Below are 16,370 nucleotides of genomic sequence, written 5' to 3'. Positions count from 1 at the left end.
TTGAAATCAGTACGATAAACTTTATGCCTTCTACAAAGAAAGATTGGGTTCAAAATACAACAAATCTCATAAATCACACTTAAAATATTATTAAAATTATAATCTTTATTGATTTCACCAGTAAAAATATTTTTTAAAAATAGAAAAAAATATATTTATAAGGTAGATGTAAACAAAATCTTAATAGGTCATTATAAGCCTTCTTAATAAATTATTTAATATTGTGTTTCGGTAGTGACAAATTTGGGGAGAAGGAAAATATTCCAGCATTTTCTGAAAATACAATATGAGAATTAACTGCACAATTACTAGAAAAGCGTACCTTGGATATTATACAATTTGCATACATGCAAAATTTGTGGGAAAAAACAAAAAAATTTCAAGATGTTTCCAACTCTGACTTTGCACCAATTCTGTAGAATGGCCCATATACTGCCAGAGAGGACTGCAACACATCGTCATTTGAGCGACTTTTGGTACCGATTTACATTTTCGCAATAAATTATTATGATTACACATCTGTTGTTTTTCTTCATAATTTTAGCCTGCATAGTTTTAAGAAATGGTTATGGGTAGGTTTAGGGGCAAGAGTAGGATTAATGTTAGTGGCTCAAATGCTATTAATAAAACGTACTCGGTTACTAATGTAACCTCGGTTCTCTCTAGAAGAGGGAACGAGTATTGCGTAAGGTTAGCTTACGCATCGGGAAAGTCTTCTTTCTTCGAGATCTGAAGCCAAAAAATTATCCTTAATTTTGTATACATTGTCAACGCAGTGCAGCAGCCGACAGACCTAGGCAGGCTGTATAAGCGTGCTCATTGGCTGCTCGGCGGCAACTGCTTAAGCCTATCGGTGAGCGCTCTGAACGCGGCAACCAATGAGGGCGCTTCGCGCCCTCCGCACCCTTCTAACCGTCAGAATGGGTGTGGCCAGCGTGTATATATTCAGCGCTCATAGGCTAAAATTCTGGTTTTCGCAGTCTGAAGCGCAAAAGCTCGTGGCGCGACACGGCAGGTTACGCAATACTCGTTCCCTCTTCTAGAGAGAACCGAGGTTACATTAGTAACCGAGTACGTTCTCTTACGAGAGGTCTCTCGTATTGCGTAAGGTTAGCTTACGCATCGGGAACCCTTTGTCAACGCCGTGTGCGCCGAGCATCCAGCCCATGAATCCCAGGGAAACCGGGGAAAACACTCTGCTGGGAAATGTGGCCGGTCGGAGAGACGGGCCAGCGCAGTACAGGCACTTCATGCAGCATATGAAATAGAGCGGCGCGGCCGGTCTATAAACATATAACAGTACAAACAGTAGGGCCGGCAGAGCGAGCCCATACAGTACATAAGCACTCATAAGGGTAGGAGAAAAACGACATAGTCGGTCTCACATGAAGGGAAAAATTCCCGCGCGACAGAGAATAATACGGGCGGCCAGCAGCGCGGGCCAGCACCGACAACAGCGCGTAACGGGAAATAGGAAACAGAGCGGATCAGCCGGTCTGAGTCAAACACTTCACCCTGAGTATAGTACCAGAATAGCGCCAGCATATGAACGTAGTCTGCACACGAGAAATGGGCAGAGCATACATGTCACTTATGCTGACAGTATTTTTGCCTGTAGGGCAGGAACTTCCAGGTTATAAAACCTCACGAATGTTGATGGGGAGGCCCAGCCCGCCGCCATACAAATACCGTGATTAGAAATTCCGCTGGACCAGGCCCACGACGAGGCCATGCCTCTAGTGGAGTGGGCTCTGATGCCCAGAGGGCACTGCAGGTGTCTGGAGGCATAAGCTGCTGCTATCGCGTCCACTGTCCACCTGGACAAGCTCTGTTTCGAGGCGGCAAGACCCTTGGTGCGTCCGCCGAAGGAAACAAAGAGCTGCTCTGAACGCCTGAAAGCGGCGGAGCGCGTGATGTAAACTCTCAGCGCCCGGACAGGGCATAGGAGGTTATCACTGTCCCCACTGTCGGATGCTGGCAGAGCCAAGAGGGACATAACTTGTGCCCTAAACGGGGTTCCAATCGCTTTGGGGATGTAACCGTGTCTCGGTCTGAGAATGACTTTCGAGTCATTCGGCCCGAACTCAAGACATGCAGGGCTAACAGATAGCGCGTGCAAATCACCCACTCGTTTGACTGAAGACAGAGCTATCAGAAAAACGGTTTTAAGCGACAGATACTTTAGATCCGCGGATTCAAGCGGTTCAAAGGGAAAAGCCTCTAGGGCCGCTAGGACCAAGGACAGATCCCACGAGGGAACCGAGGGGGGCCGCGGGGGATTCATCTGTCTAGCTCCCCCGCGGGATCCCGCATGCGCGCGGATCCAAGTTTTTAGTAGCGCACCATTTAGAAAACACCGACCATTTAGACGCGTAGAGCCGTCTCGTGGAGGGGGCTCTCGACTGTGTGATCGTGTTCACGACCCCTTCTGACAGGTCAACGGGTATCCGTTGATCACCCATGCATGCAGCGACCAGCGCTCTGGATGGGGATGCCAGATCGATCCACCGGCTTGGGAGAGGAGATCCTTTCTCACCGGGATCGGCCATGGGGGTGAGTGCGACAGCCTCACTAGCTCTGGGTACCAAGCTTGGTTTTCCCATCGCGGGGCTATAAGCAGCACTGAGTGGTGCGTTTCTCTGATCCTCGAAATGACCTGTGGCAACAGGGAGATCGGAGGAAAAGCATACAGCGGGAGGCTGGGCCATGTCTGGGACAGCGCGTCCTCGCTCTTCGAATAAAACTTCGGGCATTGAGCATTGTCTTTCGACGCAAAGAGGTCGATTTCCGCTCTGCCGAATAGGCGCCAGAGAAACTGGACTGTCTGGGGGTGCAGAGACCATTCTCCCGGGGGAATGTTGTCCCTGGACAGTCTGTCTGGACCGACATTCAGGTGGCCCGGCACGTGCGCGGCTCTCAGCGAGCGCAGCGAACGGTAAGCCCACACGAGAAGGCGTTCTGTCAGCCTGCACAGATTCCTGGATCTGACACCGCCCTGTCGGTTCACATAGGATACCACGGACGTGTTGTCCGAGCGGACTAGCACATGGTGATCCCGTATGAATGGGAGGAAGCGCCTGAGCGCGTTCTCGACCGCTATCATCTCCAAACAGTTTATGTGGAGGCATTTTTCCCGGTCTGACCACAGGCCAAAAGCCGGTTTGCCCTCGAACAGAGCGCCCCAGCCTGAGGTGGAAGCGTCCGTCGAGATAACTTTGCGGTGTGAGATAGCTCCCATTGTCACTCCCCGCTGGTACCAGTCGGCCGCTAACCAGGGCTTCAGAGCTGAAACGCAGCTCTGAGTCACTCTGATGCGGATACCGCCGGAAGCCCATGCTCTGTGAGGCACTCGGGCATTCAGCCAGCGTTGTAGCGGGCGCATTCGTAAAAGACCCAGCCGAAGCACTGCTGCGGCTGAGGCCATACAACCTAGTAACCTCTGAAATGTTTTGAGAGGTACGGTGCTGCCCGGCCGGAGGGACGCGGCCAGGCGTCGAATGCAGCGCGCGCGCTGTGTCGACAGGCGGGCCGTGTACTGATATACCTGACCGTCGAAGGCGAATCTCAAGAATGGCCTGTGACGGGGTATTATCAGGATCTGAAAAGCACGCGTCTTTTAGATCGAGAGATATAAACCAGTCCCTCGGGCGAATTTGCGCGAGAATTTGTCTGGTTGTGAGCATTTTGAACGGTCTTCTCATAAGAGCCTTGTTCAAACGTCTCAGATCCAAAATTGGTCTGAGAGCTCCGTCCTTCTTGGGAACGAGGAAATAACGGCTGTAAAAGCCCGACTCGCTCATGGAAGGGGAAACCGGTTCTATAGCCCTTTTGCACAGAAGTGTAGCTATTTCTGCTCGAAGTAGATGTGCTACTTCCCCATTCACTCTGGTCTCGATACGCGCTTGAAAGCGCGGAGGGCGGCGAGCGAACTGCAGAGTATAGCCCTGTTTTACTGTGCTTAGCACCCGTTCTGATGCGCCTGGAATAGTTTCCCACGCTTTTGCGTGTGCAGCCAGGGGCAGAATGGCCTCCGGGCTCCGATCGCCGCGCATCGCGGGCTCGAGAGCTCGAAACGGAGGGGCGGGCGCGGCGCGCGCGCTCTTGGTGCTTAGATACGGCGGATCGCACGCAGCGATAGCTGGCCGTTTTACACACAGTGTCCCGGTGGCTTTAGACGGGGAACATAAAGTGTGAGGCGCGACGCGCGATGGCGGCGTCGGGGGCGAAAATGTTCGTTAGTATGTGTGAGCGCTCGAGGGCGGGCACAGGACTTACATTCAGGGGCGGGCGCGGCGCGCGCGCTCTTGGTGGTTAGATACGGCGGATCGCACGTAGCGATAGCTGGCCATTTTACACACAGTGTCCCGGTGGCTTTGGACGGGGAACATATAGTGTGAGGCGCGACGCGCGATGTCGGCGTCGGGGCGAAAATGTAGTTAGTATGTGTGAGCGCTCGAGGGCGGGCACAGGACTTACATTTAAAACATGACCGGTCGTGCGAGGCCGTGTGACAGAGCGGGCAGTGAGTAGGTGTGGGCACGGAGAAGTGGACACGTGACCTACTTTTAACACTAAAGCGGCTTTTGCCTGCTTCATGAGAGTGGGCTCTGTGAGAGACACGGGATGTATAGTGCTTGTGTACAGGGGTGAGCACAGAACGTGGGCACATTCACTGTACTAGAAACACATACGGCATCAGCCGTGCAACCAGACATATGCTCTTTTGAAAATTTTCTGGGTTGCCGTGAGAACGGCGGATGCGCGCAGGCGAGCGGGTAGATACCGGCTCGTTGACTGCGGGGTAAACAGCTGCAGTAGCCGTGGCAACGGGGACTGACAGAGCGTTAAGCTTCGACGGTGGTCCAGCCGCAGGGCTGCGGGATTTAACCGTCTTTTCTTCTCTCGTGTTTAGACGCTCAAAAATACTCGAGCACCCTGAGAAGGTGTGGTGCGAGAGGCGGGTTCGCTTTCTGTAAGTAAGAAAGACTGGCCGCGAGCTCGGAGAAGCAAGCAGCATAAATTTTTATCTTCCCCGAGAGCTGGGATCGAACGCGGATCTCTCGCATGAAAGCGTATGATTCTGCCACTGAGCCACAGGGGAAAACACATAAGCTTTCAGTTAGCGCGAGCATATAAAAAGCGACCTCATGTGTCGCGTCGGCGTTTGTTTGCAGGCGTGCGTGTGTTTAAAACAGGCTCGTTTACTGCAATAGTAATATTTCCAGTCGCCTGAACTTAAGAGGGGACTGAGAAATGTGTGAGGATTGGCGGTTGTCCAGCCGTAGCGAGACTAACACACTCTCTTCTCTTTTCGCCGGCGAGTGAGGCGCGCACGCTGAACGCTGCTCGTGACCGTCCGCTTTGTCATCCCTTGAACGGCGCAATCTGCGCGGCCCAACGAGGGAGAGAGCGGGCTTGTTTTCTGTATGTAAGAAAAACTGGCCGCGAGCTCGGAGAAGCGAACAGCATAAACTTTAACTGCCGCGAGAGCGGGGACCGAACCCCGGTCTCTAGCTTGACAGTCTAGGATTCCGCCACTGAGCCACAGGGGAGAATACATTAGTACTCGGTTAGCGTCATCATGTCTTGTGACGGCGTTTGCTTGCAGGCGAGCGTGTATTTATAACAGGCTCGTATACTGCAATAGTAACAATTCCAGTCGCCTGAACTTAAGAGGGGACTGAGAAATGTGTGAGAATGGAGGTTATAGTCCAGGCCACGGCGGGACGAAAACACTCTGTTCCCCTTTCACCGGTGAGTGACGCGCGAGGACGGAGTAGCTTTCTTGTAACGTAAAGAGAGCTCCAAGACCGTCCGCTCCTGCCATCCCTTGTGAGCGGCGCAGTTTGCGCGGCTCGAAGAGAGGGAGAGGAAACTCGCTCCGAGACCGTCCGCTCCTGCCATCCCTCGTGAGCGGCTCAGTTTGCGCGGCTCGAAGAGAGGGAGAGGAAACTCGCTCCGAGACCGTCCGCTTCTGCCATCCCTTGTGAGCGGCGTAGTTGCACGGCTCGAACAGAGGGAGAGTACGGGTATCTATCACATTCGCCTCATCTCCTGACGCGGCGGCGGCGCGGGCAGAGCCGGCGGTTGAGCGGCCGGGAGGGAGAGGGCGAGAGAGAGCTCGAGGGAGAGGTTCCGGCGAGCTCCTCAGTCACAACAGTCTCCGGTGGTCGCTGCGAGCGGCGCTTCTTATTGCGCGGCCCGGCAGGGACAGGCGGAGAGACAGCTTGGTCGAAAGCTTCAAGTCGAGCCCGCAGGGTCGACATTGAAAGCTCTTCGCACTCGGAGAGTGCGGTGGCGGCGTGCCCGCGGCCCAGGCGGAGAGCGCAGAGAGGTGGCGGTCTCCGTTGCTGAGCGGGGCGCGGCACGAGCCGCAAAAAGTGCTTTTAGAGTACACACAGAAACAGTAATAATGTAAAGGATATGTCGCCGGATAGCGTAGCAGGCACGGATGGTTGAAGGCGGCGAAGACGGCCGGCTTCCTCAGGCGCTGTCCTAAGCTTGCTGGTCGCTGGTTTCAACGGCGGCGGCTCTCAAGATCCAGCGATGCGAAGAGCGTCGCTGAAGACAAGAAAATCAGAATTTTAGCCTATGAGCGCTGAATATATATACACGCTGGCCACACCCATTCTGACGGTTAGAAGGGTGCGCGTTCATTGGTTGCCGCGTTCAGAGCGCTCACCGATAGGCTTAAGCAGTTGCCGCCGAGCAGCCAATGAGCACGCTTATACAGCCTGCCTAGGTCTGTCGGCTGCTGCACTGCGTTGACAATGTATACAAAATTAAGGATAATTTTTTGGCTTCAGATCTCGAAGAAAGAAGACTTTCCCGATGCGTAAGCTAACCTTACGCAATACGAGAGACCTCTCGTAAGAGAACTGGCATTTCCCTACACATCTCTGTCCATAAAGTGGTTTATTCTTTTTATATTCTGTATAAAATGAGTAATTTATATTTAGGTTTGGGAGTAGGGTTAAGGGAACTTACATTTATCTATAAAACAGTATAAGGGAAATGATACAGATATCATTATGATTCGTAAACGTTTTGTAGCTGTGAATTCGTAATAATTCTACGTTGCAGACATGTCTGTATCATACGTTTCAGCATCTATCCAAACGTACAAAAAAAGTATGTTTTCAATCTGTTGATAGGTTATAGACTTTCTACTGATATAAACTGTTTTTCACTTTAATTAGATAGTCCTAAAAGATATCCACTAACACTTAGTGGATAATGTCTATTAATAGTCAACTGATCATAAATAATATATTAATCTGTTGATAGGTTATAGACTTTCTACTGATATAAACTGTTTTTCACTTTAATTAGATAGTCCTAAAATGTATCTACTAACACTTAGTGGATAATGTCTATTAATAGTCTACTGATCATAAACAATTTCTTTGTTGACAAGCAACAGATCTAATCTTTAGTTGACTATCAACAGACTATCTACAAATGGTTAACAATTTTTTAAAAACAGTTTTAAATCAGCTAAAATAATCATTAATTTGATGCATATGAGACCCCTTGAGTAGGATATACAGTATCATATACTTCATATGCTGACATGACTGTTGACTTTTAACTGACAGATTGATCTTGAGTTGTTGGTACTCAATCTACAGAAAGTTAGTTGACAATTGAAAGTTAGTCGCCAATTGGTTAATAACCTGTTGCAAAATAACATTGACAGTCAACAGGCACTTTTCCGTAAAATCTGTATATTAACACTTGAATTGTACCTTATAGTCTATAGGCAGTCAGTTGAACGTATGTTACTTGTCAGTTGAAACAGTGTTGTTGAATGTCAACTGATGCACTGTTGACAAGCTACTGAATGGCTACTAATAACTAGTAAAGTCTCAACAAACGGACTATCAAAATAAAGTGTTACCTAATATTGTTAGTAAAGAAGTTGATAAAGTCATTACTACTGTGTTGCTTGGAAACGTCTGGGGTTGAGGATTTATTTTTCTTTAGTTTAGCCACTATTTCAAATAAATACCTAGGGTTTTGTTTATTTTCTTCTAATAGGTTTGAAAAATAAGCAGATCTAGCAGCTTTTAAGGCCTCTCTGTATGCAATCGAACTCTCTTTCCATGAAATGCAAAATACCTCTAATTTTGTTTTCTTCCAGTTGCGCTCCATTTTTCTGGCTGCTCTCTTAAAGGCCCGAGTGTGCTCGTTGTACCACGTCCCCATTAGCATTGTCATTTCCCTGTGTATATAACCCTGTCTGTTTTAGTATGTGTCACGGAGTCCTTGTATATTCACACCTCTTCTGAGTTCTGTTATTGCCTGTTGTCTTGTTCCTGTTTATGTTGGATTGCTACCTTGGTTTTGACCCTTGCCTGGACTGTTTCTGAGTAACGGATTACCCTTATAATAAACATACTTACTGCGATTGGATCTTCGCCCTATTTCCTGTGTGTGAGATCGTGACAGAAGGACTCCGTCACACTCAAAGATCCAGCAGTATGTTCAGTAACTTCTCTTCCCCAGCCATCGAGCGGGAGAGGAGAGAGGGTTTTGAGGGAACCCGTCTGGTCATTTTTCGTGGGACCCGGGGAGGTCGCAGAGGAGTGGTTGGTCGAGAGGAAGTCCAACACCACTCTCCACCATGGCCCCCCTTTGACTCTGGGCTGGTGAGGGACGGATTGGAGCCACCGTCTCACCGTCGCAGACGGAGAGGGGGTAAGAGACGCACGTCTGCCGATCCAGACACTGTTCACGTCACGTCTACCGATCCAGAGACTGTTCACGTCACGTCTGTCGAGCCTGTGTCTCCGGACAAGATGGCCGTCGCAGAGCCTGTGTCCCCTGAGAAGATGGCCGCTGAAACCTTATTAGATTATTTTTTGACGCTGTTCAAGATCCTGGAAATTCCCAGGAATGTTCACGTCACGTCCGCAGAGCCTGTGTCTTCGGACAAGATGGCCACCGCCGAGCTTGTTCACGTCACGTCTGCCGATCCTGTGTCTTTGGACAAAATGGCCACTGCCGAGCCTGTGTCTTCGGACAACATGGCCGCCGCCGAGCCTGTTCACGTCACGTCTGCTGAGCCTGTGTTTTCGGACAAGATGGCCACCGCCGTGCCAGTGTCTTCGGACAAGATGGCCGCCCCCGAGCCTGTGTCTTCGGACAAGATGGTCGCCGCCGAGACTGTTCACATCACGTCTGCCGAGCCTGTGTCTGCGGACAAGATGGCCGCCACAGAGACTGTTCGTGTCACGTCTGCTGAGCCGGTGGTGTCTGTTCCAGTGCCTGAGCCGGTGATGTCTGTTCCTGAGCTGGTGGTGTCTGTTCCAGTGCCTGAGCCGGTGATGTCTGTTCCTGAGCCGGTGGTGTCTGTTCCAGTGCCTAAGCCGGTGGTGTCTGTTCTAGTTCCTGAGCTGGTGGTGTCTGTTCCAGTTCCTGAGCCGGTGGTGTCTGTTCCAGTTCCTGAGCCGGTGGTGTCTGTTCCAATGCCTAAGCCGGTGGTGTCTGTTCTAGTTCCTGAGCTGGTGGTGTCTGTTCCAGTTCCTGAGCTGGTGGTGTCTTTTCCTGTTCCTGAGCCGGTGGTGTCTGTTCCTGAGCCGGTGGTGTCTGTTCCAGTGCCTGAGCCGGTGGTGACTGTTCCTGAGCCGGTGGTGTCTGTTCCTGAGCCGGTGGTGTCTGTTCCTGAGCCGGTGGTATCTGTTCCAGTTCCTGAGCCGGTGGTGTCTGTTCCAGTTCCTGAGCCGGTGGTGTCTGTTCCAGTGCCTAAGCCGGTGGTGTCTGTTCCAGTTCCTGAGCCGGTGGTGTCTGTTCCAATGCCTAAGCCGGTGGTGTCTCTTCTAGTTCCTGAGCCGGTGGTGTCTGTTCCAGTTCCTGAGCCGGTGGTGTCTGTTCCAGTGCCTGAGCCGGTGGTGTCTTTTCCTGTTCCTGAGCCGGTGGTGTCTGTTCCTGAGCCGGTGGTGTCTTTTCCTGTTCCTGAGCCGGTGGTGTCTGTTCCTGTTCCTGAGTCGGTGTCTGTTCCTGTGCCACGTCTCCGCTGTGGCCGCCCGAGGGTGGGTCTCCGCCGTGGCCGCCCGAGGGAGAGTCTCCGCCGTGGCCGCCCGAGGGAGAGTCTCCGCCCTGGCCGCCCGAGGGAGAGTCTCCGCCCTGGCCGCCCGAGGGAAAGTCTCCGCCCTGGCCGCCCGAGGGAAAGTCTCCGCCCTGGCCGCCCGAGGGAAAGTCTCCGCCATGGCCGCCCGAGGGAAAGTCTCCGCCCTGGCCGCCCGAGGGACTGTCGTCTCCGCCCTGGCCGCCAGATGAACTGTCTCTCCCTGTCCCCGTTTCCCTCCATGGACCTGGCCCCCCATCCCTCCCCCTGATCCTCCACCAGTCCACCTCCCCCCTGGACTCTTGTTTGTCTGTCACGTCTTGGAGCGTCTGGTAGCCGCTCCGTAGAGGGGGGGTTATGTCACAGTGTCTGGTTTATGTTCCTTGGGTCACCACTAGATGTCCTCCTTCCCCACGGTGTCCATCACACTCTTGAACTACATCCCCCATGATCCTTGTCTTTTCATTGCACTCAGCCTGTTCCCCATTAGCATTGTCATTTCCCTGTGTATATAACCCTGTCTGTTTTAGTATGTGTCACGGAGTCCTTGTATATTCACACCTCTTCTGAGTTCTGTTATTGCCTGTTGTCTTGTTCCTGTTTATGTTGGATTGCTACCTTGGTTTTGACCCTTGCCTGGACTGTTTCTGAGTAACGGATTACCCTTATAATAAACATACTTACTGCGATTGGATCTTCGCCCTATTTCCTGTGTGTGAGATCGTGACACAGATAGACATTTTTGGGGTTTGCCATTTTAGCATTCTTTTCATGGCAGGGCAGTTAATAATGAATATATGGTGCTGGAAATCAAAAGCAACATCAAGCAAAGTAATGTTTGAAAGAACATTGATAAAAGAACATTTTAACAACAACATAAAAGAGTTTATTACTGATTACTACCAAAATTGTTACACTAAATTATTTGAATGTTATTATTGTACACTAACCTGTTGCTCATTTGCTTTACCTATAGAGGTCATGGCAACACTTCAGCCTACACAAACAGTAGCTACAACAGAGGCAGTGACAATCTTCCCAGTACAATCTGCAATAAAATCAACAACGCAGTCAGCAATAACAGAGGCATCATTACCTCAAGTCACAACGGAACCATTACCAGCCAAAACAGATTCAATAACACCAAGTGAAACAACAGTGTCTGCATCAGAAATGGTACCACCAACAACAAAAATACCAGCATCTAGTGCTCCTTTTACAGCTGCAGAGGCAACAAGTACAACTACTTCATCAACAGGAGCAACATTAGCAACTGCACTGGGCACAACCACAGCAGAAACTGTTAGAAATGAACCGGAAACAACCAAGACTATACTAGCTGCGGGTTCATCTACTGGATTACATTCTATGGCAGTAGATACAGTGACAACAACAACAGCCCTGGCAGAGTCTGTTACTGCACCCAAAGCTTCAACATTGGTACCAGAAGCATCTCAAGTCACAACAGAACCTTTACTAGCCCAAACAGAAACTACAACATTAATGTCCATGAAGCCAGTTACAGTGTCTCATACCTCAGAGGTCTCCACCACTGTCAAAAGAGTGACAGAAGAACCTACAACACACGCTGATATGGGTTCTTCATCAGCAGAACAAACTACATTAAGAGCATCTGGTACAACAGTATCAACACTTACTCCCGCTACAGCTGCACCAATAACAGAGGAATCATCACCTCTAACTGAAGCAGGTGAAGTAAAGACAACTGCTGCAGGAACATCCAGAACTACAGAATCATCTGCAGAAGCCCCAACATTGTTAGTGCCAACAACAAGTGCAACTACTGCAGCATCAGCAGGAGTGACATCAGCATTGCCAGCAACTGCACTGGGCACAACCACAGCATCAACCATCAGAAATGAACCAGAAACAACCAAGACTACACTAGCTGAGGGTTCATCTACTGGATTACATTCTATGGCAGTAGATACACTGACAACAACAACAGCCCAGGCAGAGTCTGTTACTGCACCCAAAGCTTCAACATTGGTACCAGAAGCATCTCAAGTCACAACAGAACATTTACCAGCCCAAACAGAAACTACAACATTAATGTCGATGAAGCCAGTTACAGTGTCTCAAACCTCAGAGGTCTCCACCACTGTCAAAAGAGTGACAGAAGAACCTACAACACACGCTGATATGGGTTCTTCATCAGCAGGACAAACTACATTAAGAGCATCTGGTACAACAGTATCAACACTTACTCCCGCTACAGCTGCACCAATAACAGAGGAATCATCACCTCTAACTGAAGCAGGTGAAGTAAAGACAACAGCTGCAGGAACATCCAGAACTACAGAATCATCTGCAGAAGCCCCAACATTGTTAGTGCCAACAACAAGTGCAACTATTGCAGCATCAGCAGGAGTGACATCAGCATTGCCAGCAACTGTATCTGGGACAACCACAGCATCAACCATCAGAAATGAACCAGAAACAACCAAGACTACACTAGATGAGGGTTCATCTACTGGATTACATTCTATGGCAGTAGATATAGTGACAACAACAACAGCCCAGGCAGAGTCTGTTACTGCACCCAAAGCTTCAACATTGGTACCAGAAGCATCTCAAGTCACAACAGAACCTTTACCAGCCCAAACAGAAACTAAAACATTAATGTCGATGAAGCCAGTTACAGGGTCTCATACCTCAGAGGTCTCCACCACTGTCAAAAGAGTGACACAAGAACCTACAACACACGCTGATATGGGTTCTTCATCAGCAGGACAAACTACATTAAGAGCATCTGGTACAACAGTATCAACACTTACTCCCGCAACAGCTGCACCAATAACAGAGGAATCATCACCTCTAACTGAAGCAGGTGAAGTAAAGACAACAGCTGCAGGAACATCCAGAACTACAGAATCATCTGCAGAAGCCCCAACATTGTTAGTGCCAACAACAAGTGCAACTATTGCAGCATCAGCAGGAGTGACATCAGCATTGCCAGCAACTGTATCTGGGACAACCACAGCATCAACCATCAGAAATGAACCAGAAACAACCAAGACTACACTAGATGAGGGTTCATCTACTGGATTACATTCTATGGCAGTAGATATAGTGACAACAACAACAGCCCAGGCAGAGTCTGTTACTGCACCCAAAGCTTCAACATTGGTACCAGAAGCATCTCAAGTCACAACAGAACCTTTACCAGCCCAAACAGAAACTACAACATTAATGTCGATGAAGCCAGTTACAGGGTCTCATACCTCAGAGGTCTCCACCACTGTCAAAAGAGTGACACAAGAACCTACAACACACGCTGATATGGGTTCTTCATCAGCAGGACAAACTACATTAAGAGCATCTGGTACAACAGTATCAACACTTACTCCCGCTACAGCTGCACCAATAACAGAGGAATCATCACCTCTAACTGAAGCAGGTGAAGTAAAGACAACAGCTGCAGGAACATCCAGAACTACAGAATCATCTGCAGAAGCCCCAACATTGTTAGTGCCAACAACAAGTGCAACTATTGCAGCATCAGCAGGAGTGACATCAGCATTGCCAGCAACTGTATCTGGGACAACCACAGCATCAACCATCAGAAATGAACCAGAAACAACCAAGACTACACTAGATGAGGGTTCATCTACTGGATTACATTCTATGGCAGTAGATATAGTGACAACAACAACAGCCCAGGCAGAGTCTGTTACTGCACCCAAAGCTTCAACATTGGTACCAGAAGCATCTCAAGTCACAACAGAACCTTTACCAGCCCAAACAGAAACTACAACATTAATGTCGATGAAGCCAGTTACAGGGTCTCATACCTCAGAGGTCTCCACCACTGTCAAAAGAGTGACACAAGAACCTACAACACACGCTGATATGGGTTCTTCATCAGCAGGACAAACTACATTAAGAGCATCTGGTACAACAGTATCAACACTTACTCCCGCTACAGCTGCACCAATAACAGAGGAATCATCACCTCTAACTGAAGCAGGTGAAGTAAAGACAACAGCTGCAGGAACATCCAGAACTACAGAATCATCTGCAGAAGCCCCAACATTGTTAGTGCCAACAACAAGTGCAACTATTGCAGCATCAGCAGGAGTGTTGCCAGCAACTGTATCTGGGACAACCACAGCATCAACCATCAGAAATGAACCAGAAACAACCAAGACTACACTAGATGAGGGTTCATCTACTGGATTACATTCTATGGCAGTAGATATAGTGACAACAACAACAGCCCAGGCAGAGTCTGTTACTGCACCCAAAGCTTCAACATTGGTACCAGAAGCATCTCAAGTCACAACAGAACCTTTACCAGCCCAAACAGAAAATACAACATTAATTTCGATGAAGCCAGTTACAGTGTCTCAAACCTCAGAGGTCTCCACCACTGTCAAAAGAGTGACAGAAGAACCTACAACACACGCTGATATGGGTTCTTCATCAGCAGGACAAACTACATTAAGAGCATCTGGTACAACAGTATCAACACTTACTCCCGCTACAGCAGCACCAATAACAGAGGAATCATCACCTCTAACTGAAGCAGGTGAAGTAAAGACAACAGCTGCAGGAACATCCAGAACTACAGAATCATCTGCAGAAGCCCCAACATTGTTAGTGCCAACAACAAGTGCAACTACTGCAGCATCAGCAGGAGTGACATCAGCATTGCCAGCAACTGTATCTGGGACAACCACAGCATCAACCATCAGAAATGAACCAGAAACAACCAAGACTACACTAGCTGAGGGTTCATCTACTGGATTACATTCTATGGCAGTAGATACACTGACAACAACAACAGCCCAGGCAGAGTCTGTTACTGCACCCAAAGCTTCAACATTGGTACCAGAAGCATCTCAAGTCACAACAGAACCTTTACCAGCCCGAACAGAAACTACAACATTAATGTCGATGAAGCCAGTTACAGTGTCTCAAACATCAGAGGTCTCCACCACTGTCAAAAGAGTGACAGAAGAACCTACAACACACGCTGATATGGGTTCTTCATCAGCAGGACAAACTACATTAAGAGCATCTGGTACAACAGTATCAACACTTACTCCCGCTACAGCAGCACCAATAACAGAGGAATCATCACCTCTAACTGAAGCAGGTGAAGTAAAGACAACAGCTGCAGGAACATCCAGAACTACAGAATCATCTGCAGAAGCCCCAACATTGTTAGTCCCAACAGTGGCACAGAGCACAATCAGTGTAACAGACATGAGAGCTACAACATTTACAGCTACAACATCTGAAACTTCAGTAGCTACTAGGGTGTCAGTGGCTGCAATAACATCCAAAGAATCTAAAACTACTATGATAATGCCAACAACATCAGCTGGCACACAACATATAACCACAGGTAAGACATATACTGTAATACTAATACCATTTCCCCCCAGTACTATCATCATGTTTCATCTCCACAAAATTGCTTGACAGTTTATGACAGTTAAACCAGCTGTAAATCCCAGAGCAATTACCTATTTGTGTCAATTGTCAGTAAGATGGCTTCTGAAATAATAATAATAATAATAAAATACATTAAATAATCATGCTACATGGGAACCATAAAAAAAACATTACATAGTAAAAAATAGCATAAATAGATAGTGAGTCACTGAAACTTCAGAAAGAAAATTCATATGTTAACAGTATATTCAAAGTTTGGCATAGCCTACATGATGATTATCAATATCATAACGTGGACTGAATGTGTTCTACTTTGACATATAATATAGACCACTAGTGAAAATGCTTCTGTTGGCTTTGTAGTACTGCATACTTAAAAAAACAAAGTCATTGTGATACAATAAAATTACTGCACAACATCAGACTAGACTCATTTCATTTTTTTTCTCCACAGACACCGTCAGAACAGTACAGACAACAACAACACCACAGGAACCCGCAACAGATACAACAGTGACAATTGGTTCAACTACAGAAGTCATCACCAAAAAGGATGCAGAAACAGCTGCAGAAAACACTGGATTTAAAGAAACATCTAAAATAAACACAACCCCAAATGACAGAACAGTGTCTGCATCAGAAACAAACATAACAAGAGTACCATCATCTAGTGCTATTTTGACAACTGGAGAGGCAACAAATGCAACTACTACAATTTCAGCAGAGTCTGCTACTGCAAACAAAGCTTCAACACTGGCACAAGACACATCTCAAGTCACAACAGAACCTTTACCAGCCCCAACAGAAACTACAACATTAATGTCGATGAAGCCAGTTACAGTGTCTCAAACATCAGAGGTCTCCACCACTGTCAAAA

At 48.4% G+C, this 16,370-nt stretch overlaps 1 protein-coding gene across 1 annotated transcript in view; it reads left to right on the top strand.

The window, feature by feature from the left end:
• Positions 1-11,952, top strand: part of LOC307149246 (uncharacterized protein) — a gene marked incomplete at its 3' end in the record, with an annotated part of 35,123 nt that extends 23,171 nt beyond the window's left edge. The window contains exons 8-9 of the mRNA XM_079855460.1: positions 11,046-11,478; positions 11,805-11,952. Of these exons, the coding sequence (XP_079711586.1) occupies positions 11,046-11,478; positions 11,805-11,952 (581 nt within the window). The remainder of the gene's footprint in view (positions 1-11,045; positions 11,479-11,804) is intronic.
• Positions 11,953-16,370: the final 4,418 nt, after the last annotated feature.

Source organism: Squalius cephalus (genome assembly GCF_949319135.1).
Source record: "Squalius cephalus genome assembly, chromosome: 2".
Lineage (NCBI taxonomy): Eukaryota > Metazoa > Chordata > Actinopteri > Cypriniformes > Leuciscidae > Squalius > Squalius cephalus.
The sequence above is the reverse complement of the archived record's forward strand: the minus strand, read 5'-3'. Positions and strand labels throughout refer to the sequence as shown.